Consider the following 25000-nt stretch of genomic DNA (forward strand, 5'->3'; position numbering starts at 1 on the left):
AATTTTCATATATGTATGAATATGAATAATACGAACATATACTTATAATCTTTTGAAATGTGAGCATTATCGTAAAAAATCATTACAAAGGAAAACGTTTTCAGATGTACCCTAGTAGTCCATATTTTATGACAATAATATGTCGGGAAAGTGGATATCATTTCAAGGGAAACGGTGAGCTTCAGATAAAAGATACTTGAAACAGGAAATAGTAATTGTGAGAGGCAGACCTGTTGAACTCTCACTCTCCTCACATTAAAGTCGAAGCACTAAGGAATACGATTTAAATGATACTGTTATTGCAGTTGAAAAAAAAATTGCAGACATGGCAGATTTCCAGCAGGAAAACAACTGTAAAGCTTCCGGATGTGAAACCAGATATGAATACAGGTTGGTAAAAGAACAGGAACCTTGGTCGACGGGTAGTATTACAATTGGGAACATCATTCACAAATGAAGGTTCCTAGAAGTCTGAGAACAATGGCCGGCTTTCCCAAGGTTTTTTTTTTTTTTTTTTTTTTTTTTTTTTTTTTTTTTTTTTGCGGGGAAGGGGGGAGGAAATGTACAGTGGAAAAAGGAATGTCTGATTCCCGATTCAACAACCCAGTGCAATTAAAAAAAAAACAAAAAAAAACGCACATGTAATTCCGATATCTTTAATCAAATAATGCACTAAAGGGTATCTCCAAGTTGAATAAAATCCTCTGTCAATCACCCAAACATGTTTCAGCATAATACTACTATGGGTGAGAGTAACTTCGAATGTATTCCTGCATAATTGTTATAGCCCTTGGGTGGAATACGCTAAACGTTTAGAATATTCCAGCACGGTCAGCAGTTAATTTCTTAGAGAAGGTACAGCAGAGGCTATGATGATTCTCATCGCTGTGTTCTGCTGTTCTGTGATGTGCTGTGTTGTGCTGAGCTGAGCTGTATTATGCTGTGCTATTCTGTGCTGTTCTGTATAAAGTACTGCGTTGTATTGTGCTGTGCTATGCTATTGTGATTTATTGTGTTCTGCTGTACTGTGCTGTGCTGTATAGTCTGTGCTATGTTGTGTTACGTTTCACGATTAACTTGTGAGCTCAAGTGGTGTTGAGAAATGGGAACTGACAACGATATGGATGAAGAATTTCTTGTGGCTTAGATTGCACGGTGTTCTCACGAAAAGCTATATATATAGCTAAGAATTCATTCATTACTCTGACTTCACCTCAGCAAATTCCTTGTTATATGTAAATGTGAACGTGTTTATACATACATAATTTGTCCATTCCTACACTGACATTCGTGGTGTAGTGTAGACTATCTCTTCCTGTTGAATAAAATCGCCTAGCAACAGCCAGAATAGAAATAGTCCTTTAAGCCCTGTAGGGGCTTCACCCAACTGAAGAAAATTTCTTGGCAACAGCCAAAGTAAACACAAATAGTTGAGTACATACGCCTAAGGCTGAAAGTGCTTGATCTAATTATCCGTTAATTTTGAACATTCCTTTTCGTTGCTTTCCTAATTTCTATCAGTTATTTTCTTATCAATACCATAGCATTTTAATCGTCAGAAAGGTGGACTTCTGTCCTATTAAGATAATTTGTCTGCAATCACTGTAAGACAAGCCACAGTGATGAACAGAAAACGAGCCTCTTCTTGAGCATGACGCGTCGGTTTGGTGGGGAGGCACGAACAGGCAGAGGCTCTAATGGATCTCCGCGTCCGACCTTGTAGTTGTAGTTTGCTGCAGTGCGTGAGTGGATCCCAGCTCATGCATGCAGCGTATATCATGCCCGTGAATGAAGGCTTGTAAATTTACTCATGGAAATAAAATATAACACTAGTGCCATGTCTTCATTCACGAGCAGCACAGCTTCGGCCACTTCAAGTCAGTCTTTCAAGACCATGTGTGTGTTATGAACGTGGCGTCCTTGTCGCCATAGCCGGTATGTAGATGTCGGATGAAATTAGGCTCATGCTAGCGTCCTCATCGGTGTTATACGGTTTTGTTTCTCGTAATGAAGTTGAGATTGTTGGTGATGTTGATTCTGCTGGTGGTCATGGTGTTAGTGCCGCTTTAATGGTCATTATTGGTTGCATAGTCCGTCGGTCTGTTGACGATAGGACTGTGTTGATGCTTCCCTTTGTGTGAAGTGAAGGATTTCAATAGAAGTAATACACTCCGTGTATTTGCCGCAACAGTCTCAGGCGAATAATCACAACCTTCCTTTCTTCTCTAAGTAATTATACTGGCTTCTGAAAGAAGTGTATTGAGAAAGGGTGCTGTACTGATCTCGTGGTGGTTGCGATTGAACAGGATTAGAGAGTGCGTGGCTTCTTTTCGCCTGAGATCAAGGCATCATGTATACCCGTGAGGGCGTTTCTGAGCTGAAATATCGCCGCGGTTCTTTCTGGCAAATGCAGCTCCTTAGTCATTTCAGTCACGATAAGTGCTCGTTGTAATTACAGTGTTTTTCCTGACAAGTGTCTATGATAAGTGTAGGTATTAGGTATAAGCACTGGGATGGAGGTATCAGTAAAACAGGGAAGGATTAACTCTCCAGTTGTGATGTTGAACTTGGATTCATTTCTATTACTATCCCTATCATTAGCAATGACCTTTCTTTAAGCTGAATATAGTCACGGTGGTATTCTTAAAAAAATCTTTCCTTATATAAATCTTATATAAAATATAAATCCTAGGAAGGGAAAAATTTATATTAGGATTTTTTTTTTTAAAGAATACCACCGTAAGATTCTTACGGTGATATTCTTTAAAAAGAAAAAAGTCCTTATATAAATATTTCCCTTCCAAGGATTTATATAAGATTTATATAAGGATCTTTTTTAAGAATACCAAGGTTGACGTCTTTAAAATTATATATTGGTCGTCCTCTGTTCTATTTTCTTTATTTTCTGCTATATTATTATATACTGTTTTCTACCATTTACTATTTTTACCATCCCCGTAAGTAATATATGCTAGCAATCCCAACTGACTCCTTTTTGGTCGCGTCTCATCTTCTCTTCCCTCTCAAACCTTCTTTCTTGCCTCCCCCCACTCCACCCCCACCCTCACCCAGCAACCGGCCTCAGTTTTTCTCTGCTTTCTTTACAATCTTTAATCATGAACCCAAGTGTCCTTTTTCTTTTGTTCTTTCTTTTTCCTCTTCCTTTCCCTCTTGGTCTTTCTTTCTTCCTTTTCTCGTATGTAGTTGATTCATGGTTGTTTTAGTGCTAAACCGTGACTACGAACTATTATGAAATCATGAATTTAACTCCTCCAGATATATCTCATTGTCGATTATTTCACGGTGGTCTCTTTATGATGAAAATATTTAAAAATATCTTATCAATTAAACATTAATAGAAAATATTAATGTTATGGGTCAAGTTCAGTAGAAGTTTGAATCTCAATGTTGATCGAAACTTGAAGGGTGCCAAATTACTGTAGATATTTGTTCCAACTCTACTGATGTAATTTTCCATATTTGCCGAAGCCTTTACGACACCGCTGAATAAAGTCGACGAGTTCATTGGGTATCTATAGGACTTTTGACGGTACTTAGTTTCATTTTTCATTTTTTATGGACATGGTTTTACTAAGAAATTTTTTATCGATAATACTCGTTTCCGATGATGTCATATTGATGACAACTTTCTTGATAAAGATATATATATATATATATATATATATATATATATATATATATATATATATATATATATATATATATCCCTCAAAGAAATGAGAGATAAAACTAGGGACCGTCAAAAATCCTACAAAAACCCATTGTACTCAGTTAACTTCGTCTATTTACCATATGAATCACAATGGCAAAAGCCGACAAGACTGTGAGAATAAACACCTTGTGAGATCGAAACCTTTATTAGTACTACGTTTCGCTTGTTACAGCTTTTTCAAGTACAGACATGACACACACTCTGAGCACATATAAGCCAACAGGGAAGGAACTGGGAGAGGTTATCAGGGAGGGGTGGGTGGTAGGTGGAGGGGGAGGAGGGGGACGGGTGGGACTTGGTGGAGACAAAGGAGGACATTTCGGACAGTTTGTTGAAGTGGACTAAGGGGGACATTTCATACATTTATTTAATGCGGGTAACAGATGGATTAATGTTACCCGCATTAAATAAATGTATGAAATGTCCCCCTTAGTCCACTTCAACAAACTGTCCGAAATGTCCTCTTTTGTCTCCACCAAGTCCCACCCGTCCCCCTCCCCCTCCACCTACCACCCACCCCTCCCTGATAACCTCTCCCAGTTCCTTCCCCGTTGGCTTATATGTGCTCAGAGTATGTGTCATGTCTGTACTTGAAAAAGCTGTAACAAGCGAAACGTAGTACTAATAAAGGTTTCGATCTCACAAGATATTTACCATATCTTTCGTCCTCCTTTCCCCTGTAATATCTCTTCCCTTCATTCTTTTCCCTTGCATTTCCACTCATGCATCAAGTATCGCGACTCGTCCCTTTGCTTTCACTCTCCCCCTTGCTCCCTCTTCTATCCTCTCCTCCTTCTTCTACTCCTCCTTCTACTCCTCTTCCTTCATCTCTCCGTGAGCCTCCATCGTCTCTTTATACCTCCAAGCCTCTCCCACCCTCATTTCCTCCCACTATTTCGACCGCTCGACCCTTCTCTTTGTTCTACCTCTCTACCTCTCGCTCTACCTGTCCATCTGTCTGTCTGTCTGCTTGTTTGTTCTGTTTGTATGCACGTATGGCTGTCTGTTTGCCTGTCTTTATATGTCTGTCTGTCTGTCCATCCACATGTCTGTCTGTCCATTTGCCCGTCTGTCTGTCTATGTGATTCTTTATCCGTTTGTTTGTCTGTTTCTTTGTTTCTGTTCCTCTCTCTTCGTCTCTGCGTCTGTCTGTCTCTATCTCTGTCGCTGTCTATCTCTCTCTCTCTTTCTCTCTCTCTCTCTCTCTCTCTCTCTCTCTCTCTCTCTCTCTCTCTCTCTCTCTCTTTCTCTTCTCTCTTTTCTCTCTCCTCTGCATATACTCTTGCTATGGCCTCCTCTACCGTTAACCCCCACGGCCCCGAGGCACTTGAGTGTTTCCACCTAATCATTCCTAAATGATCATGATCCTCATATTCTACCTCTTCCTCCTATTCCTCCTCCTCTTCCTCCTATTCTTCCTCCTCCTATTCCTCCACCTCCCCTTAATCTTCCTCTTCCTTTCATTTCTCCTCCTCCTCGTCCCCTCCATTTCCTTGTTCATCTTCATCAAGTCCTCTTCCTCCTCCTCGTTCCCGCCATTTCCTTATTCCTCTCCATCTTTCTTTTTTCCCACAAAACCGTCTCCTTTCCTCTCTCTCTCCCTCATTGGATTTACGTTTTCTTTATCAATACCTCCATTGACCCTTTTTCTATTGTCCTGACATACAAAAGTTGAGTTTTTAGTTCATGATTTTTTCTTTGTTGTCCATCATTTAATGTATATTCTGAACACAAGAACGTTAAATTTTTTATTCCTCATCTATACATGCATGGTTTTTTTCTCAGTCTTTAGATTTTTTTTCACTATTTTGTCTTCTGCGTACTAGAGGCCTTTTGTGAAAATATTTTTGAAATTTACTAACTCTTGAAGAAATGCCGCAAAGGTGAATGAAGTGTCTGACGTTGGCCACAGTAGTAAAGGGTTGAGCTCAGACACACTATAATCCATTTGCCAAAGAATGGTGGTGTCATTGAGTTGGATAGATCAGTTAGGCCCCGACCAGGCGGCCCGGCTGAGGTTAATGATATTTTTCTTTCATTTCTGTCTACACTGTCTTTTCAGTGACTTGTTGATCTTTCATTCCCTCTCCCCTTCTTTTCTTTCTGACCTTTGGCGTTGTTCTTTGCGGATTTTTTTTATGTGTACATATGTGTGTGTGTGTGTGTGTGTGTGTGTGTGTGTGTGTGTTGGTGTGTATGTAGCTGGGTTGGGAATGGGTGGGTATCCTTTTTCTAAGTTCTTTTTTTGAGCAAAAATTGTTCTGACCTTTTGGTGGCAAACCTTTTATTTCTCACGTCGCCGGAGTCGTCACAAGGTTAGACAAAGTACTTAAAAAAAAAAACAAAAAAAAAAAAAAACGAAACAACGTTCCCTTGTTTTTCCTGTTCCCATTCCTCAGCCTTTAGTTTCAGTCGCTCTTTCGTTTACTCTTTTGCTTCGTCCTCTCTTCAAGCAATGAATCGCTCTTTTCTTTTATTGAAAATATTGGATCGTTTTGATGAGCGGGGAGCTTCCTTTAACTGAATATCTCGGTGACAGTCGGTAGCAATGAAAACGTTAAGTAAATCCTCAAATATTCTAATCTTAGGTTTACGAATGTGTATACAAAGCACAGTTGTTCTCGTGATCAGCGATGCTTTAGTACCTTGAAGACATCATACATGTTGTACAGGTAACCTTCCTTTTTCACCCTTTAAAAATCGGATCTGTAGACTCTAAGATTAATTGTATTGTCCTATCGATGTCAATATTTACGAATAAACTCTACATTCAAAGACACTGTGATGTGGTTTTCTGCAAGAGGTGTGTTTGTCAGGATCTCGAAAGAATTCTTGGCTGAAATATTTTGGGACATGAAGAGTGAGTATTTCGTTAAATTTCTTTGCTACTGAATAAGTAATGAATCTTTCTAAAAAAAAAGAAAATTCCATGGACAGGTTACTAAGTACTAGGGACAATGGGTTTCCCGTAGCCATGCCGAATGTTTGTAAACAGAATTCATCATTTAGAATCTAGGATTCTTCCTCATCACGTTGTGTAGAAAAGATATGTTGATATTTTGTGTCTGTGACTGGTTGAGCCTAACATAGACTCTTTTCTTGGTAGATTCAACGACACGGTACCATCTATGAAAGTCACCACAGAGCTAAAAATAGATTATAGATTGCCGTGGTTTTTTTTTTTTTTTTTTTTTTTTTTTTTTTTTTTTTTTTTTTTTTTTTTTTTTTTTTTTTTTTTTTTTTTTTTTACATTTTCATATGCGGGAGTGGAAGACATTTTAATTATGACGTTTTTAGAAAACCTACTAATGTTCTGTGTATGTCCATTTTTACTGGGCTCATCATCGGGAAAATAAAAATTCTGTTTTTAGCTTTATGTTCCTTAGAGCTTACAGGATCTGTAGTCCTGAGTTATCAGACAATGAACTGGGTAGGATATATGACATAGCATCAACTTTGAAATATCCAAGACACTTAGTAGACACTTTCCATGACATGGCTATAAAGTTCTAACATTAGACTTCACAGGAGATTTTTTCCTAAAAGAACCTCTTGGTTCTTCATATGTATATATATATATATATATATATATATATATATATATATATATATATATATATATGTGTGTGTGTGTGTGTGTGTGTGTGTGTGTGTGTGTGTGTGTGTGTATGTGCATATGTATATATGCGTATGTGTATATATGTGTATACTGTATATATATATACATATACTTTTTCGTCTTCATTTTCCTCTCGTCTTCCTCTTCTTTCTATTTCTCTTTTTTCGTTTTTCCTTCCTCTTTATTTTAATATTTTCCTCTTCCTTTTGATATTTCCCCCTCTTATTCCTTTTCCTGTTCATTTTCCACCTACTTTTCCTCTTTTTCTTCCTTTTCCTTTTTTTCAATTTTCGTTTTCATGTTTCCATTTTTTTACCCATTCACCTTTTCTTTTTTCAATATTTTCTCTTCTCTTTTTCCTTTTCTTCTTTCGTATTTTCCTCTTTATTTTTATCTCTCCCTTTTCATTTTCTTCTCTTTTTTCTCAAAATTTCATCTCACTATTATACTTCCTCTTCCACTTTCCTTTCATTTCCTCTTCCATTTTTCCTCCTTTTCCTGTTCGTCTTCCTCTTCGTGTTTGTTTTCCTTTTCCTCTTCCTCTTTATTTTCCTCCTCGTATTCCTCTTTCTCCTCTTTCTCCTCTTCCTTCTACTACTCTTTCTTCTCCTACTCCTCCTTCTTCGCCCTCGTCTCCTCCCAATTCCACATCTTTTTCATCTTCCCTCCTTCTCTTTACATCTATCCTTCTTTTTCCGTATCATCCCTCGCCTCTATTTTCCCAGCTTCTTCGTTCTGTTCTCTTCCATTTCTGTCGAAACGCCCTCTATTCTACCCTGTCTGTTTTTCTTCCTCTGGTTTCCTATATTCACATTTTATGTTCTTCCCCCTCCAGTCCTTGTTGGTTCTTGTATACCTTGTTTCACACTCTTTGTTACCACCAACGGACCCATGTACGTGATAAGTATAGATATTACAGGAGCATTCGTCGCACCTGGACTTGTCCTCTCTCTCTCTCTCTCTCTCTCTCTCTATATATATATATATATATATATATATATATATATATATATATATATATATATATATATATAATATATATATATGTAACAGAATATAACAGACTACAAAAAATAAGAATAAAACGGTAAATTTAACAAGACATTTCGCAGATCGTTCTTCATCTTCATATGGAGTGTAGATTTGAAATCTGCGACCAGTTAACGGAAATACTTGGTATGTCGGTAGACACTGGATTCGTGCCTATTTATTGGGGGCAGGCAAATGTTCCTGTTTTCAAATAGGGTGAGGAATTGTCTATCCACAACTACAAGCCAGTCACAACGGTCAATCATTTGTAAATGCATTTTGTTTTCCAAATCTACTCTAAGCATGAGAAAATCTTGTTCCAAGAACAGACTAAATCGTACAAGAAGTAATACTTTAATCGAAACTAACACAATAAATCCCCAAGCCTCATCTCATCAACTGCTCAGTCTCATGCTAACAACAAACGACCGAAAACCGTTACTAATATGCCTCTGATTGCGTAAACAAGTCCGCCTTTGACATATAATAGAGGCCCACATTATTCCTCTTGTGATTACAGTACCGCCTGTAAAAATGATCTTATTCATTATGCCATATCAGAAGGATGAATGATAAAGGATATTGATAGAAAATATCTCAAAGCACTGAAGTGTAAAGAATGATGAGATCAAGACCTTTAAACAACTCATTGGAAAAGTGTTCTACAAAGATTTTAAGGAAAGTCTTTTAGAAATATTCTTTGGCTATACAAAACAAAGTGATTTAAAATGGCATTACTAGAAAGTAGAAACTATTCATTCTAGAAAAAGAAGCATACCAGTGAATGAGATCATACATATATACACCAGGAAGCATTGTGGATACTGCAGCGGATACTGCATTGTGGATACTGCAGCGGTATTGTTAACAGATAATAACAATTTGTATGCTATTTCACTGTGTCCTAACTCTTTTGGAACTAATTACATCATTATCTCTGCTTTCTAGAAACTTTGCAATTCTAGCTCTTAGGCAAGAAATTGAAAAAAGAAACAAGGTAGTGAGTTTACTGAGGGATATAAAGACCAAAATAGGATAGGAAAAATACCCCCGAGCAGTTCATTCATGTACAGGGCGCGCAAACCAGACATACAAACCAAACAATGAAATATCCAACAATCTCAAACACAAACACCATTCTGCTTATGACCATTACATATTCAACCAGACATCAATTTCAGCCACGTCAACCTGAAGTCATGGAACAGGGAGATATTCACATAACACACAACCACTCTGTCTATTACAGATAAACATTCCAGTAACGCATGTAGAACGAAATCAATATATGGAACCACACTCAAACAAGCGCGGAGTAAAACATCTTCCCAATGGCAAAGAAATATACAGGGTGGTTCGAATGTCTTGTTACTCCTATCAATAGATGTATAAGTATTACAATAATAAAGAATACATGTCTTGTATTCAGGCTGCTTGTATGGGCACATAAACGTGTGCATTCAGGCACGGGGGCTGTGCGACATGACGTCACCGAAAGATTCGACAAACCAACTCCTGAAAATGTCAATACTGGGATGAGAACATTTTGTTCCAGTGTTCTTATTTTGTTCTGTTGTTCTTACAGTAAATAAACTGAATCTAGGATATGTATTTTGTATTACTGTAATAATTGTACCTCTATTGGTAGGGGTAACAAGACATTAGGGGAACTTTCCGCGCTATCAATAATCCCATTGAACATAACACTGTTTTTAACCAATTTCATGTCATGATCGTCAAGTAACTTTTTATATTGGACACTGGTTCATTTATAGACGAGATGATAATTAAGAGAAACGAGGAATGTACCAAAGCAAGACAATTTACCTCCCAACCACTAGACTTACAAGCATTGGCTTAAATGGCAGCGACGTAGAACTTACAAACCAAAATCACTTTACCCTTATACCTTAGTGACTAGCTCCAGCAGCTTTTTGCAATATGACACACTGTTCCTTGAATCACACTCATATTTTAGGCTTGGACTTCTTTATAAAGCATAAAGGGAATTTAATTCGTTTACCTGACCCATGAACATTGAATAACCGCATAGTATCCATAATAACCAAGTGGAATCCAAAATTCTCGTTAAATATTTGTTTTGTTTTCATTTGTCTGTTTATTATTATTTGCTTGATTCTCATTTATTATTAGTTATATGTCAATTTATTATCATTTACTATTTGCCTGTTTGTTTATTATTTAACTATACCTATGTATTTATTTATTTATTTTATTTATCATTATCATTTATCTAATCATATTTTTTATTTATTCATTTATTCATTCATTTATCATTATTATAACTTTTCGCATCCGACCTAGTTATGGACCAACAGGTCTCCTGTCGGCATGCTCCGCCTTTGTAATCCTTTGAAACTCACCATTCCCTCAACAAAGCACCACCCGTCACCGCCCTCAACATCTTCAGTACAAAGTAATTTTCCCTTTCCCCCTCGCTCAAACCAGTCCCGCCCCATATTTCCATTCTTCTCCACATTGCTTATCATTTATAGTGCATTCCCTCCCCCCCCCACGCCCACAAGCTCCTTTTTGCATTTTCCATTTGTACCTAATTTGTCCCTTTGTACCTCATCCCAACCATAGAAACTCGTCCCTTTTCACGTCTGTATTCATATTACAGACCATGAGCAAATCATTAGATAAAGTGGTCACTAATGAATCATCTTTTTTAAAATAAGATATATATTATTTTCTTCCAAGATAAGAAAAAAAAGGGGAGGAAAAATGCCTTCCGAGTTAGGAATATGTCGGAGCACGCTGAAACACGTTGACACTATTTTCGTAGCTGCAGGATGGTGACCAGGAAACAGAAACTCTTAGACCTTTGATACTATGAGTAAGGAGCCTTGGTAACGTTACCATACACACAAAACTCCTCCCATAGCACCGCTGCCTGATGGTAAATCACTCTCATCCGACCCTTCTGATGCTTCCATCACGAACTTCCATCATAGAACATTTCAAGTCCACATAACAATAACTTTCCTAGACCTTCCCAATATTCTTTCAGGAGGCTCTCCTACAGAAAATGACGTCCTCCTCCTCCTCCTCCTCCTCCTCCTCCTCCTCCTCTTCCTCCTCCTTCTCCTACTCTCCCTCCTCCCCATCCTCCTCTTCCCCCTCCTGCTCTTCCTCCTCTCCATTCATATTTTCATCTTCCTCCTCCTCTTCATTTATATTCTCCAATTCTTCTTCCCCCTTCTCCTAGTTACCCTCCTCAATTTCCTCGTCCTCTTCCTCCCTCTACAATTCCTCCTCTTCCTCCTCCTTCTACTCTCCCTCCTCCCCATCCTCCTCTTCCCCCTCCTCCTCTTCATCCTCCTCTTCCTCTCCCCCTTCTCCTACTTTCCGTCCTCACTTTCCTCCTCCTCCTCCTTCTCCAACTCCTCCTCTTCCTCCTCCTCCTTTTCCAACTCCTCCTCCTCCTCCTTCCTTCTCATACTCTTCTACATATCTTTTCTGTTCGTCCCTTGCCGGCATCTGCGTCATCATGTTCTCGATTGTGTTCGAGGATGCCCGGGCGCTTCGGAAATAGAAGAAAACGTTGTCCTTGTTCAAATTTTGAAAATAACGGTCTTTAACCGTCCTTCCACCTTCAGCATCTTTATAGATGACTGAACTGGACTGATCTATACACGCGCTAAGAATGGATATAGGGAAGAAAAAGTGGTTCTCATTCAGTTTCTGTGTTGTGTTTTATGCAATACTTAGAGAAGCATGTAAGATTGTCAACAGCGATGCGGAATTGGAAAAAGTGGATTAGCATAAATAGTCCTCTTTTTTTTTTGCATAATTTACCGGATGGTGCTTGGGTATATATGTATGTGTAATACCGTACATTCAAAATTATGTACATATTAAGTACGTATCTGGTTTGTTCGTTTGTAATTGTTGCCAAAATAATCGGTCTGGTTTTGCTGAAGAAAATATTTATGTTTCTATTACAAATCAGGAAAGATTGTTGTTATCTAAAATATGGGCCGGTTGGCAAAGAAATTTTTACCTGCAAATTCATCCCATAGTTTTGATGGCAGCATGTGGATAGATGATAATATTTAGATGATGTTGTGATAGACCACGTGCACACTTACGAAGAGAGAGAATTTATTTCGATTCACCGTCATATTGCCTCCTTCGGTTGTATGAAGTCACTTGGCCAAGACATTTTAGAAATAAAATGCCCACAGATGACATTAGGGGAAAGTAAAAAAAAAAAAAAAAAAAAAAAAAAATTGAAAATATAATAATTTAAAAGTTGAACTATTCCTAGGTTTTCGCCCAATCGACCTTATTTCCGTTGCTGAATACTTAATACGTTTTTCTATGCAAGGGAATAGTTTGCATTCTAAAATGCCCCCTGAAAGAGAATATGGTTCATAAGATACCAAAATGAAAATCTGTAACGTGAAACCAGAGGCTTAGTGAGCTCAGCAAGATCTCATTGACCTTTGAAGATGTTTTCAAATGCGGAGAGGTCTCATTTGACGGGCAGTTCACGTCAAACTGGTCAAAGGTTAGTGGGTGAACCAAGATTGGTTTCTTCAAGGAAAAGCCACACCCGGAGACTCTATCCTTATTTTCAGTTCAGCAAACCCATGGGGGTGAATGCTTTCTTCGAAATTTTGATTTTGGGGACCATTTGTTAAAAGATGTTTTGCTTTCTTCTTGTCTTTTGATTTCGTGGGATTCGTTTTTTTCCAAAGAAGCAACTTGACGCAAAGGTTTCATTTGCAGAAGTCTCAGATCATTGTCAATTATCTACCACATGTTCTTACAAAGGATTACAAAGGCGGAGCATGCCGACAGGGGACCTTTTGGTCCATAACTAGGTCTTCCTTCCTCCCCGTCCTCCTCTTCCCCTCCTCCTCCTCCTCCTCCTCCTCCTCCTCCTCTTTCCCTTTGTGGAGGTTCTTGAATGTGTTAATTCGGGCACCGAGCTTAAGCCATGATACATCAAATCATGCAAAAATATATCTTGCTCTTTTCCTATTAATACAATTTTGTCTACAAAAACCTTGTTTTTTTTTAAAAACTACCTATTAGAATAAAGTGTTTTGGCCGGATTTTGGGGGGGTAGATGAGAGGAGTGGAAGTAGATGCAGGCAAAACTAAGGTCATGGGATATACAAAGGGTAAGGGTAGCATTGAGTTGGCTAAGTTTTAAAGGGGAGAGAGTGTAAAAGTCGGAAAACCTCAAGTATTCGGGGCCGCATCTAGAAGAAAACGGAGAAGTGGTGTTGGAGGTAGATTATACAGAGTGAAGGAGGAATAGAAAGTCTCTTGAGAAATAAGAATCTGATGACGACTGCGTAAAGAAAAATATAAGAATGGGTAATTGTCCTCACGAAACTGTATGGTGTAGAAATAAGGGAATTGAGGGAAACAGAAAAAGAGGAGGTAAGGGCTGGAGCTTGAAAAGGAGAGCTCAAGGGATCCCACTGAAAAAGAGAAACATAACATTTATTGCAAGTTCATTGTCTACACTCTCTCTCTCTCTCTCTCTCTCTCTCTCTCTCTCTCTCTCTCTCTCTCTCTCTCTCTCTCTCTCTCTCTCTCTCTTTATATCTATTTATCTATCTGTTTCTCTAACTGGCTGTCTATCTATCAATCTATCTATCCATCTATAACTATCTACCTCTCTCTCTCTCTCTCTCTCTCTCTCTCTCTCTCTCTCTCTCTCTCTCTCTCTCTCTCTCTCTCTCTCTCTCTCTCTCTCTTTATATCTATTTATCTATATGTTTCTCTATCTGGCTGTCTATCTATCAATCTATCTATCCATCTATAACTATCTACCTCTACCTCTCTCTCTCTCTCTCTCTCTCTCTCTCTCTCTCTCTCTCTCTCTCTCTCTCTCTCTCTCTCTCTCTCTCTCCCTCTCTCTTCATATCTATTTATCTATCTATCTTTCTATCTGGTTATCTGTCTATCCATCTATCTGTCTATCTATCCACCTATATCTATCTGCCTCTCTTTCTCTCTCTGTCTATATATCTATATATCTATCTATCTATCTCTTCCATGTCCTTCTTTGTCATTTCCTCTCTCTTTCCCCTTGTCTTATCTTCATTTGAATTGCCCGAATTCCTTGGCAGTAGCAGGATTAAATTGTTTCATCATCTACTCCGAGAAGGCCATTCTTTATCACCTCGTAATTAATCGTGTGTTTTGGAAAGCTTGTGCTGCATTATTTTATGGATCAGATGATATGTGATATGGATGTGAAGCGATTTCTTTTGTGGCTATTTATTGTTTTGCCCTCGAGAAAGTGAGGGGCATAAGATTAAATGGAAACAAAGGACAATGTATTACGAAGAAAGACGCGTGATGGATTAACATTTTTCTTCCGAACAATCTGTATTTTTTCTTTATATATATGTATATATATATATATATATATATATATGTGTGTGTGTGTGTGTGTGTGTGTGTGTGTGTGTGTGTGTGTGTGTGTGTGTGTGTGTGTGTGTGTGTGTGTGTGTGTGTGTGTGTGTGTGTGTGTGTGTGTTTGATTCATCATGGTCTTGGATCCCGGAAGAGAGCTCAGAGCTCATATATATGACCGATCTATGAGCAATGCTGTGACCTTACACGCACACACACACCCAACTCCCCGCCCACGAGAGTTTGAGTAACAATCCATAGCGCAGCGATACTGAAACTATTTCAGGCCTGGGTGAGATTCGAACCCGGACCACCGTAGTGGCAACTGGGAACTCTACCAACTGCGCCACGAGTGTGTATGTGTGTGTGTGTGTGTGTGTGTGTGTGTGTGTGTGTGTGTGTGTAATAATAATAATAGTAATGATAATAATAGTAATATTTTTAAACAGTTCCCGTGATTGCAGAGAAACGCTGACGGCATACAATATAAATAAGTGAAAAAATATAGTTTATTCTAACTTTGTAATGTTCTTTCGACTGGATGCTGGAGGGTTTTTATGTGTGTTTACTTTCGAGATGGAATTCCCTTGTAGAGCGTGGACGGTCTCTATGTAGTCAGCAATGTGTGTTGACTTCCTGACTCTGCACACTTGATGACCTATGTACGGTATGCTGGGATATGAGACGGGAGATTCGACCTTACGTACAAAGTCTAAGTACCTTGGGAACGTGAGCACTGAGATAGGAAGGGGTCAGGTTACCGTGGCTGCCGCCATCCCTATGATTAGCCTTTTGGTAAACACTGTCTGCCTGAGTCACTTCTTCCTTATTGTTGAACACTGTAATTGGTGAGTAATCGCACTCTAGTTTGAGTGTGGGCTATTCACTGCGTCTGTATTGGTACACAAGAGGGTTAAACTTTAATGCACTGCACTAAGTGTAAGGCTCCTTAAGTCTAGTAGGGGGAGGGAGGTCAACAGGCTGACCTTAGGCTGCTGCTGCGAGCGCCAATTTTAACACCGCAAGGTCGACGTTGGAAGAATTGAGACAGAAAGGACAGAGGGAAGTGAAAGAGAGACAGAGAAAGGATAAAGTGGTAAAGATGTAATATCATAATATAGTTTTCATCGAATCGTCTAGAGATTAGGTAACATGTACCCTGTAGCCTCTACCAACCAGGGAAGTACCTAGTTACCCTTCTCACACTTTCCTTAATTAAAAGAGTTTTATTGATGAAGAGGCTAACGGAAGCGTTAATTTACCTCCCCGTTGATCTGACTGACCACTGTAAGTTGATCATTTCATCAGAAGATTAGCGGTATCTGTGTGATCGGATTTAGCATAGCTGAACTGCTATAAAAGTATTTTAAACATTAAGTGAACACCGAATGAGTAAGATGTTTATCATAAAAGTTAACTTATGATTCAGGAACAAGAAACATAATAGATATAGGTATGCTAGTTGTAGTTAAGATATGCAAGGGAATAAATAAATTCACATGCAAATAATTTTGTCTTCTTGCCAAATGTTATTGGGTGTATTATTGTTCATATGGTTAATCTATGATAGCATAACCTCATACATTGATTATAGTTATTTTACTTTGCTAACCAATAGTAACTAACATGGTGAATATTCGAATTAAGTAGAGAAGAAAATACTGGAGAAGGAATTATAATAGTTGCATTGCTGGATATACATTCTTGTTTTCTAAAGTAAAAAAGTAACTCCTCACACTATCAGAATTATCTTCGAAAAGGGCTTGCAGTGAACTTAATTATTCTTTGACGTCAGGTATTGAAATAATACGTCATTTAATTTCATTGCGGAAACAGTGATTTACTACGACATATATTTTGAGCACCTCATGGAGAAAAGTTTGATAATTATGAACATAATTATTCTTGCAGTGAATTTAATTATTCTTTGACGTCAGGTACTGAAACAATACGTCGTTTAATTTCATTGCGGAAACAGTGATTTACTACGACATATATTTTGAGCATCTAATGGAGAAAAGTTTGATAATTATGTACATAATTATTCTTGTAGTATCTCATTGATTAATTATGAGATGATTACAAGGCTTTTCTCATATAACTTTCCATCCCTTAATTACTATTCTTCTTGAAGATTGATTCGCTTAGTTAAATCTGCTATTTGTTTCACAGTCTGTTCCCCTCCCATTCTGCCTCGTTCTGGCAATTTCGCGGCGTTTCTTAGAGTATATTTGAGACATGGCTACGCTACTTTTACGTTGGCTGATCAAAGACTGTTCCATAATAGATCGAAATCATGATATTTTGTTTAACGTGAGACTCTTTGTAAGTGGGGTAGCCAGCTAAGGGCCACAACAGGGCCACTACCCTACTCAGAAGTAATGCAGTCAAACTAACATAATTAGGTATAAATATCCCGAGTTTATGATGGGCGAACTGCTAAGCACGGTTTATTACCAGCCAGTTCCGATCCATGAAAACTAAAAACTTCAGTGCTGACAAAGGTCCAGTCAACTTAACAAACTGAAGATTTATTACAAAGAACAAATGTTCTCATCCATTAAATTAATCGCTTCCCATCCAAAATATCAGTCATCAAGATGGGTTTATCAAATGAACGCGACGCTGAGGTGCTTGGTATTTTACGAAGCTGAACGGAGTGGTGGGAGGAAGGAGATCGACCGCGGAGGAACGTGGTAATCTTCGGCTTACACATAAGGTGTTGATATTTGCGTGATTGTATGTAGGCTACTCTGAAATCCTGGTGAGGACGAAACGTTAGTAATAAATTTGCAGCAGTTCCTTGTATTTACCTCACCACCATATCACTAATATATATATATATATATATATATATATATATATATATATATATATATATATATATATATATATATATATATATATATATATACATGCGTGTGTGTATATACATGTATATATATATATATATATATATATATACATGCGTGTGTGTATATACATGTATATATATACATATATATATATATATATATATATATATATATGTATGCGTGTATGTGTATATACATGTAAATATAATATTATATATATATATATATATATATATATATATATATATAAAGTATTTAAGACAAATGAGAAGACCAATGTGGTCGCAACGGTAGGGCAACAGATTTATTCCCAGCCCATCTTTGTTTACCCTTCCCCACCTATTTCTCTCATGTGTGTGTATATATATATACATATATATATATATATATATATATATATAAAATATAATATATAATATAACATACATATAGATAGATAGATATAAATGGGAAACGATGAAAATGGGACTATGTCTGCTGTAGCCATGAAGAGTGTGCTCGGGGACTTCATTAGTCCTTTCATAGTATCGTTCATGGCTCGGTTGCTAGCGTCTTGGCTTTGTGATTATGTACGCGCAGGTCAGGGTTCGAATCCCTTGGCAGAGATTCTAAAATGTTATATATATATATATATATATATATATATATATATATATATATTGATCGACGCAAGTGGAAGTAGGAAGCACAGGAGTCTTACTCTGAGTTTATTCTTTATTATATACATACGTTCTTTCTTCCTTTATTTTGTTCTTTCTTTCTTTTATTCTTTCTTTCTTTTTTAGGGGGTGAACAGTCGAATTTGTTCAACGCCTTTATACGTTGTCGAAAAATATGAAAGTAAACCCCAGCCCAGGATTTTTTTTTTTTTTCTCGGATCGTAACGAAGCCGGGTACAAATAAACAAATAAGTGAGTGTCTGGAATAGTTCCTTTATCTTTTGAAATAGCGATGGCAACATCCAACATTCTATACACATTAAATTCGAACTTTGAAAATTCAGGTTCATTGCGTATGCGCACGACCTTATTTATTATCTCGAACCTAAATTATATATATATATATATATATATATATATATATATATGTATATATATGTATATATATATATATGTGTGTGTGTATGCGTGTTTGTGTGTGTGTGTGTACTCGGTACAAAAAAATATAAGTTTTCTAAAATACTGTTAACCTATGAATCATTACGCATTTTCTTAATTATACAGTCACAACAAAAAGCCAGACAGTAAAGCCATGACCAACATTTTACACAAATAAACTCGATGCGAGAGCTTCTCTAAGCCATGCGTTCTACACTTTGCCAGAACACAGAATTTCTGCCGTTTCGTTCAGACTAAGGACGCAACCTGGAGTGAAGGTGAATTTAGTTCCCGTGATTACTTAATCTTTATTTGCTCGTGGCATTTTTCGAGTTCTAAGTCACCTTCCTGGCTCCTCACAATCGTTATACGAAAAATATACAATATAATCTATTATATTCATTTATTGTATATCACATATGAAATTCTACTGCATTATATAAATCAAAGATGTTTGTAGCCGTTTAGGAAAATATCATTTTGAATTGGTGTGATGCATGAAGGTGCTTGTGTGACTCCTCAATGTATCATTTCACTCGTGTGCACCTCCCCTCACACCACCTACCAACCTCCGCACGTACACACGACTCGTGGCGCAGTGGTAAAGTTCCTGGCTACCACTACGGAGGTCCGAGTTCGAATCCCATCCCGGACTGAAATAATATCAGTATCGCTGCGCTGCGGGTCGTTACTCCAACTCTCGTGAGCTGGGAGTTGTGTGTGTGTGTGTGTGTGCGCGCGCGCGTGTAAGGTCACAGCATAAACCATAGATCGGTCATATATGAGCTCTGAGCTCTCTTCCGGGAGGGAAATAGCTGTCGATCACGAGTCCAACACGTGGTCCAAGACCATGGTGAATCACACAGACATGTAACACGGTCCGCAGTTGAGATCAACGACTTAGGTGAACTGAACCCTCTCAGTCCGCCGTTTGCGCTTTAGGTGAATGAAACCTTTTGCCACGACAGAAAGAACAAGGTTGTAGAACATGACCTGTTGATAGAATTGACCTCTGTTCTGAAATCACCTTTGTGATATAACAGACAATAATTATTTGGCTTCCTGTCCAAGAATCGATCTCACAGTTTCTGAGCTGCTAAACTTCGTCTTTTACCAATTTGCCTCAAAAAAGTGCAGAAGATTACCGACTTCACAAGTGTGTGGTTATGCGTGTGTGTGTGTGCGCGCGCGCGCGCGTACGTGTGTGTGTGTGTGCGTAAGTGTGTGTGTGTATGTATTTACCTAGTTGTATTATACGGAAAGGGAGCTATGCTTGTGGGAACCCGTCTCTGTATCTTTCAGCGTCAAGGTTTTTCTTAAAATCTTGAATAATGTTTGCACACACTGTTATTTTTTTATTTATTTTTTTTTTCTAATTTGTTCCAGGTATCTATCACTCTGTGTGGGAAGCTATTTTTTCAGATCTCTTCTGTAATTATCTTTTTTTAGTTTCTTTTCGTGTCCTCTTGTATTTCCATTGTGTGTACGTTCGTGTGTGTGTGTGTGTGTGTGTGTGTACGCGCGTTTATGTATGTGTATTTATTTGCGTGTGCGTGCACGTGTTTTAAAGACAATTATGTTTGGGTATAAATGGTAAACCATCCAGCATATCTAATGTTTCCTTGGGTGTGTCGACTAATAACAACATAACTCTACCTTGCTGATAGCAGTAATTTGTCTTGTTATTCTTTTCTTTTATGAAATTTATCTAATTTTCTTTGAGCTTGAACTGTTATCTAACAACTTTTCGTGAATGCATTTTACATCTGCATTTATGAAAACGCTTTATGAAACAAATTATCTCAATTAATTCTGGTTCAGATATTTTTGTTGTCCGAGCTTTCCAGGCCTGTTAATGCCTCCCGATGCCGTTTAGACTACAGTCGTCCTCAAAACCATCAGAAATTTCATTTAACAGAAACTCTCTAAGATACAAGAGATCTTTACCGCACTTATTCTCTATCAAATTTTTATCAAACCCAACTAAGTAGTCTAACACGTGGTATTTTTCTAGTTTCGAAGCGAAATTCTAGCGGAGGCCCAACGTTCCTAGTTGTGGTTCTGGCAACGTTTCTAGTTGTGGTTCTGGCAATCTTTCTTCTAGTTGTGGTTCTGGCAACGTTTCTTCTAGTTGTGGTTCTGACAACGTTTCTTCTAGTTGTTGTTCTGGCATCGTTTCTTTTAGTTGTGGTTCTGGCAACGTTTTGTAGTTGTGGTTCTGGCAACGTTTCTATTTGTGGTTCTGGCAACGTTTTGTAGTTGTGGTTCTGGCAACGTTCCTAGTTGTGGTTCTGGCAACGTTTCTAGTTGTGGTTCTGGCAACGTTTCTAGTTGTGGTTCTGTCAACGTCTCTAGTTGCAGTTCTGGCAACGTTTCTAGTTGTGGTTCTGGCAACGTTTTGCAGTTGTGGTTCTGTCAACGTTTCTAGTTGTGGTTCTGGCTACGTTTCTAGTTGTGGTTGTGGCAACGTTTCTTCTAGTTGTGGTTGTGGCAACGTTTCTTCTAGTTGTGGTTCGGGCAACGTTTCTTCTAGTTGTGGTTCGGGCAACGTTTTCCAGTTGTGGTTCGGGCAACGTTTTCTAGTTGTGGTTCTGGGAACGTTTTGTAGTTGTGGTTCTGGCAACGTTTCTAGTTGGGCTTCTGGCTACGTCCATGCTGGCAAGGTGGACAGACTTGTCTGTGGGGGGACAAATTTAGTCCAGACTTTATTACATAAACGAAGAAGTTTCTGGCTCAAGTTGGCTTGACGTTTTGCACTGATGTAACACGCTTTTTTTGGTGCACTTCCTTTGAGGAATATTTTGAAAGTATTCTTGTACCTACCATCAAACCACCTAGAATGTTTTGGTACGGTTAAAGTAGTATGTTACTACTTAATAGTGATGGAGCTCGTCCGTAAGAGAATGGACAGGATTAAGCAAACTCCAATTCATCAGAACTTGTTTATTGCAATTACAATACGAGTGTAGCCGATTTCATCCGATGTCTTCTCTGCGGAACATAATTTTTTATGCAAGAAAGACATAATGTACACTTAGGAGCACTGCGAACAATTTTGCTTACGTATTACAACTCTAATCATACAGAATAACACTACTAACACGTATAGATATTTACATATAGATATTTGGCACATAAAAGTTTCAACAATGTTATATTTCCATAATACTAATCTAGCGGGGTGCCAATTATCGATACAGAAATTAATTATGGTGTGCGTATTTCTACAGAAAACGATTTCTTGAAGGTGTGACCTTGCTACACGGGTATCTTGGCGGTATCTTCTCAGCATGGAATGACAGATGGGGCCATTTGAGATTTTTTCTCTTTTCTATATATTTATATATATGTATATATATATGTATGTATGTATGTATGTATGTATGTATGTATGTATGTATATAAATTGAATCAATTGGCCCTGAAGAACTTCAAAGTAGAATGGGGGAAAAAGTCATCATATTCCATTTTTGGGTATTTTCATTAAAAAGAAAAAATCTTCATCGTATTCAGGAAGTCTACCCACTCATGTGGCTACCTTCATTTTTTTTCTTTTTCTTTTTCTTTTTCATTATCTTTTTCCTCTTCTTAAATTTCTTTTTCTTCTTTTTCTTTTTTCTTCCTTTTTCTTCTTTATCTTCCAGGCATAACCTAGACAATGTTATGAGGTGCGTTGCCTCCGGTCTTTTTCTGAGGGCTCTCAGGATATGTAGTCCCCAGTTCTTGGCCTACGAGATCGAATTCATTAATCCCAGTTAATGAAGTTGATTTATCCTGCCAGGTTCTTGGATAAAGTCCTCAGCCATTTTAATTCCCCCATCCCCGACCACATAGCATCTAGTTCTGATGGACACTATTAAAATTCCATTTAGTATTTTTTTTTTCTTTCTTCCCAAAGAACATCTCAACCTCATGCACAGCTATCGTAACTCCGTGTACAAGCAAATTGTCTATGTTCATTAAAAATGAAAAGGGAACAATTACCCAGAAGTGTATGCTTTGCCCTGCTTTAATAGACCAAACAGGGAGAGATTTAGATATTAAACTGGTCGAACATAAGTGTTCTATTAGATACGCTCAAGATATCTCGAGTGTATTTCACAATATCATCAATCATAACCACCGGATTGACTGGGTTAAGGCCAAGCTAGTACTAAAATCAAGTTGTGGTTTCAGAAGAAAGATCATTGAATCAGCTCTGGACTAAAAACAGCCTAATTTCAATATTTCAAGAGGACAATAGTCTCCAGACATAATTTCACGTTTGGTAATAAGATTTCCTGTCAACGATTACCTCTCTCCTAACCCCACACATGATACTCAGTTCAGGTTACCTGCTCGTCCTGCTGTTAGAAGCGGTGGGGTTATAATCTAGACAATCTATGTAAATGTATCCTGCTGACAAGGACTGCACTTGGTAGTCGAAATATATAGGGTTTTTTTTCTCCGTTTTTTATTTATTAATTTGTTTATTTTTACTCCGACAGAAGTGTTTTCGTATGATTTACAAATATGCAATTACGTTTCGTCCTAGTGGTATCCATATACCTGTATGTGTATATAGAGAGAAACAGACAGACAGAGGCAAACAGACAGACAATTTTGTATATTTACCATTGGTTCCAGGTATTCTAACCAAACCTCTTTCTTTTGCTTTTTTCCAGTGGCGTGCTCGACAGTCACCGTGAACAAATGCGTGGCGGCCTTAAGAACCCTCCAGGTGTTTCCAGACTTCCAGCCCACCTGTCTGTGCCGGGAGCCGCACCTGGATCGTGAGTGCAACACCTTCAGGGAATTTATCTTCGATCACCCGTGCAACTTCGTCGTCAGAAAAGGTGAGAAAAAAAAAAGGATCCACGAACGCCATTGTCACTAGCGTTGCCATTGTGGTTATTATTATTACGTTATGTTTTTTATCTTATTCTATTTTATTTTATTTTATTTGTTTATCATTATTATATATTTTTTTCGCATTCGACCTTGCTATGGTTCCACGAACGCTATTATCACTAGCGCTACCACTGCGATTATTATTATTATTTATGTTATAATTTTATTTTGTTTATCATTATTATATATATTTTTTCGCATCCGACCTAGCAATGGACCAAAAGGTCTCCTGTTGGTATGCTCCGCCTTTGCCACTGTGATTATTATTGTTGTTTATATTATAATCTTTGTTTTATTTTATTTTATCTATTTATCTTTATTATATATTTTTTTCGCATCTGACCTAGCTTTGGACCAACAGGTCTCCTGTCGGCATGCTCCGCCTTTGCCACTGTGATCATTATTATCATTTATATTATAATTTTTATTTCTATTTATTTTGTTTCATTTTATTTTACAAGGGAGAATGGGACAAGTGTGAGTGTAGTAGTTTCAGAGGGATTAGCTTGTTAAGTGTAGTTGGGAAGGCTTATGGGAGGATCTTGACTGAGAGGATTAGGAGAGGAACAGAGGGAGTAATTGGCGAGGAACAGTGTGGATTTAGGACAGGTAGAGGTTGTATAGATCAGATTTTTGTGGTAAGACAGATATGTGAGAAAGCTATAGGAAAAGGTAAGGATGTCTTTTGGGCTTTTATGGATCTGGAAAAGGCTTATGACAGGGTAGACAGGAAGGCACTGTGGGAGGTTTTGCAGATACGAGATAGGAGGAAAGCTTCTAGGAGCTGTCAAGAGTTTTTATGAGGGTAGTAGAGCATGTGTCAGGATTAGAAATGGAGAGAGTGAGTGGTTCGAGGTAAAGGTGGGACTGCGCCAGGTTGTGTTATGTTGCCCTGGCTGTTCAACTTGTACATGGATGGGGTGGTGCGAAAGGTAAATGCAAGGGTGGTGGGTCAGGGATTGGAGATGTTGAAAGAAAATGCAATAAGAATATTTCATTCAGAGGGTTGATAATGATGTAGAGAATGAAATATAAGTCTATCTATAACGAACACCTCATTCAGATGCATTATTTTCAATGTATTAACGCCACACTATGCAAAAATCCTCCTCAGTCCGCATACGTAACTGGAAGTGCGTATCAACAGACTCGTCCCATCAGGGGTATAACTTTTTGTCACTAACCACATTTGTTTCCCTTTTGATCGTCAGGTTCCCCACAATACCCAATCACCGCACTACCGACGTGCGACTATGCCCAGCGCACTTGTGGGCAACTACCGGGTTGCATCCAGCTCTACGAGACCTTCCAGGAGAAGTGTAAAGTGCAACAGGACCAGTGCCGCATGGAAGACGGGTGAGTATACATGTCA

At 38.1% G+C, this 25000-nt stretch overlaps 1 protein-coding gene across 4 annotated transcripts in view; it reads left to right on the top strand.

Annotated features, from left to right (window-relative positions):
• LOC143038872 (uncharacterized) overlaps nucleotides 1-25000 on the top strand; it is a 378814-nt gene that overhangs the window by 185087 nt on the left and 168727 nt on the right. For all 4 annotated transcript variants that reach the window (XM_076208539.1, XM_076208530.1, XM_076208548.1 and 1 more), the window contains exons 3-4: nucleotides 23403-23573; nucleotides 24840-24984. In XM_076208539.1, coding sequence (XP_076064654.1) covers nucleotides 23403-23573; nucleotides 24840-24984 — 316 coding nt within the window. The remainder of the gene's footprint in view (nucleotides 1-23402; nucleotides 23574-24839; nucleotides 24985-25000) is intronic.

This window comes from Oratosquilla oratoria, chromosome 2 (assembly GCF_046742065.1).
Source record: "Oratosquilla oratoria isolate Oo_2021 chromosome 2, ASM4674206v1, whole genome shotgun sequence".
In the NCBI taxonomy this organism is placed as follows: Eukaryota; Metazoa; Arthropoda; class Malacostraca; order Stomatopoda; family Squillidae; genus Oratosquilla; species Oratosquilla oratoria.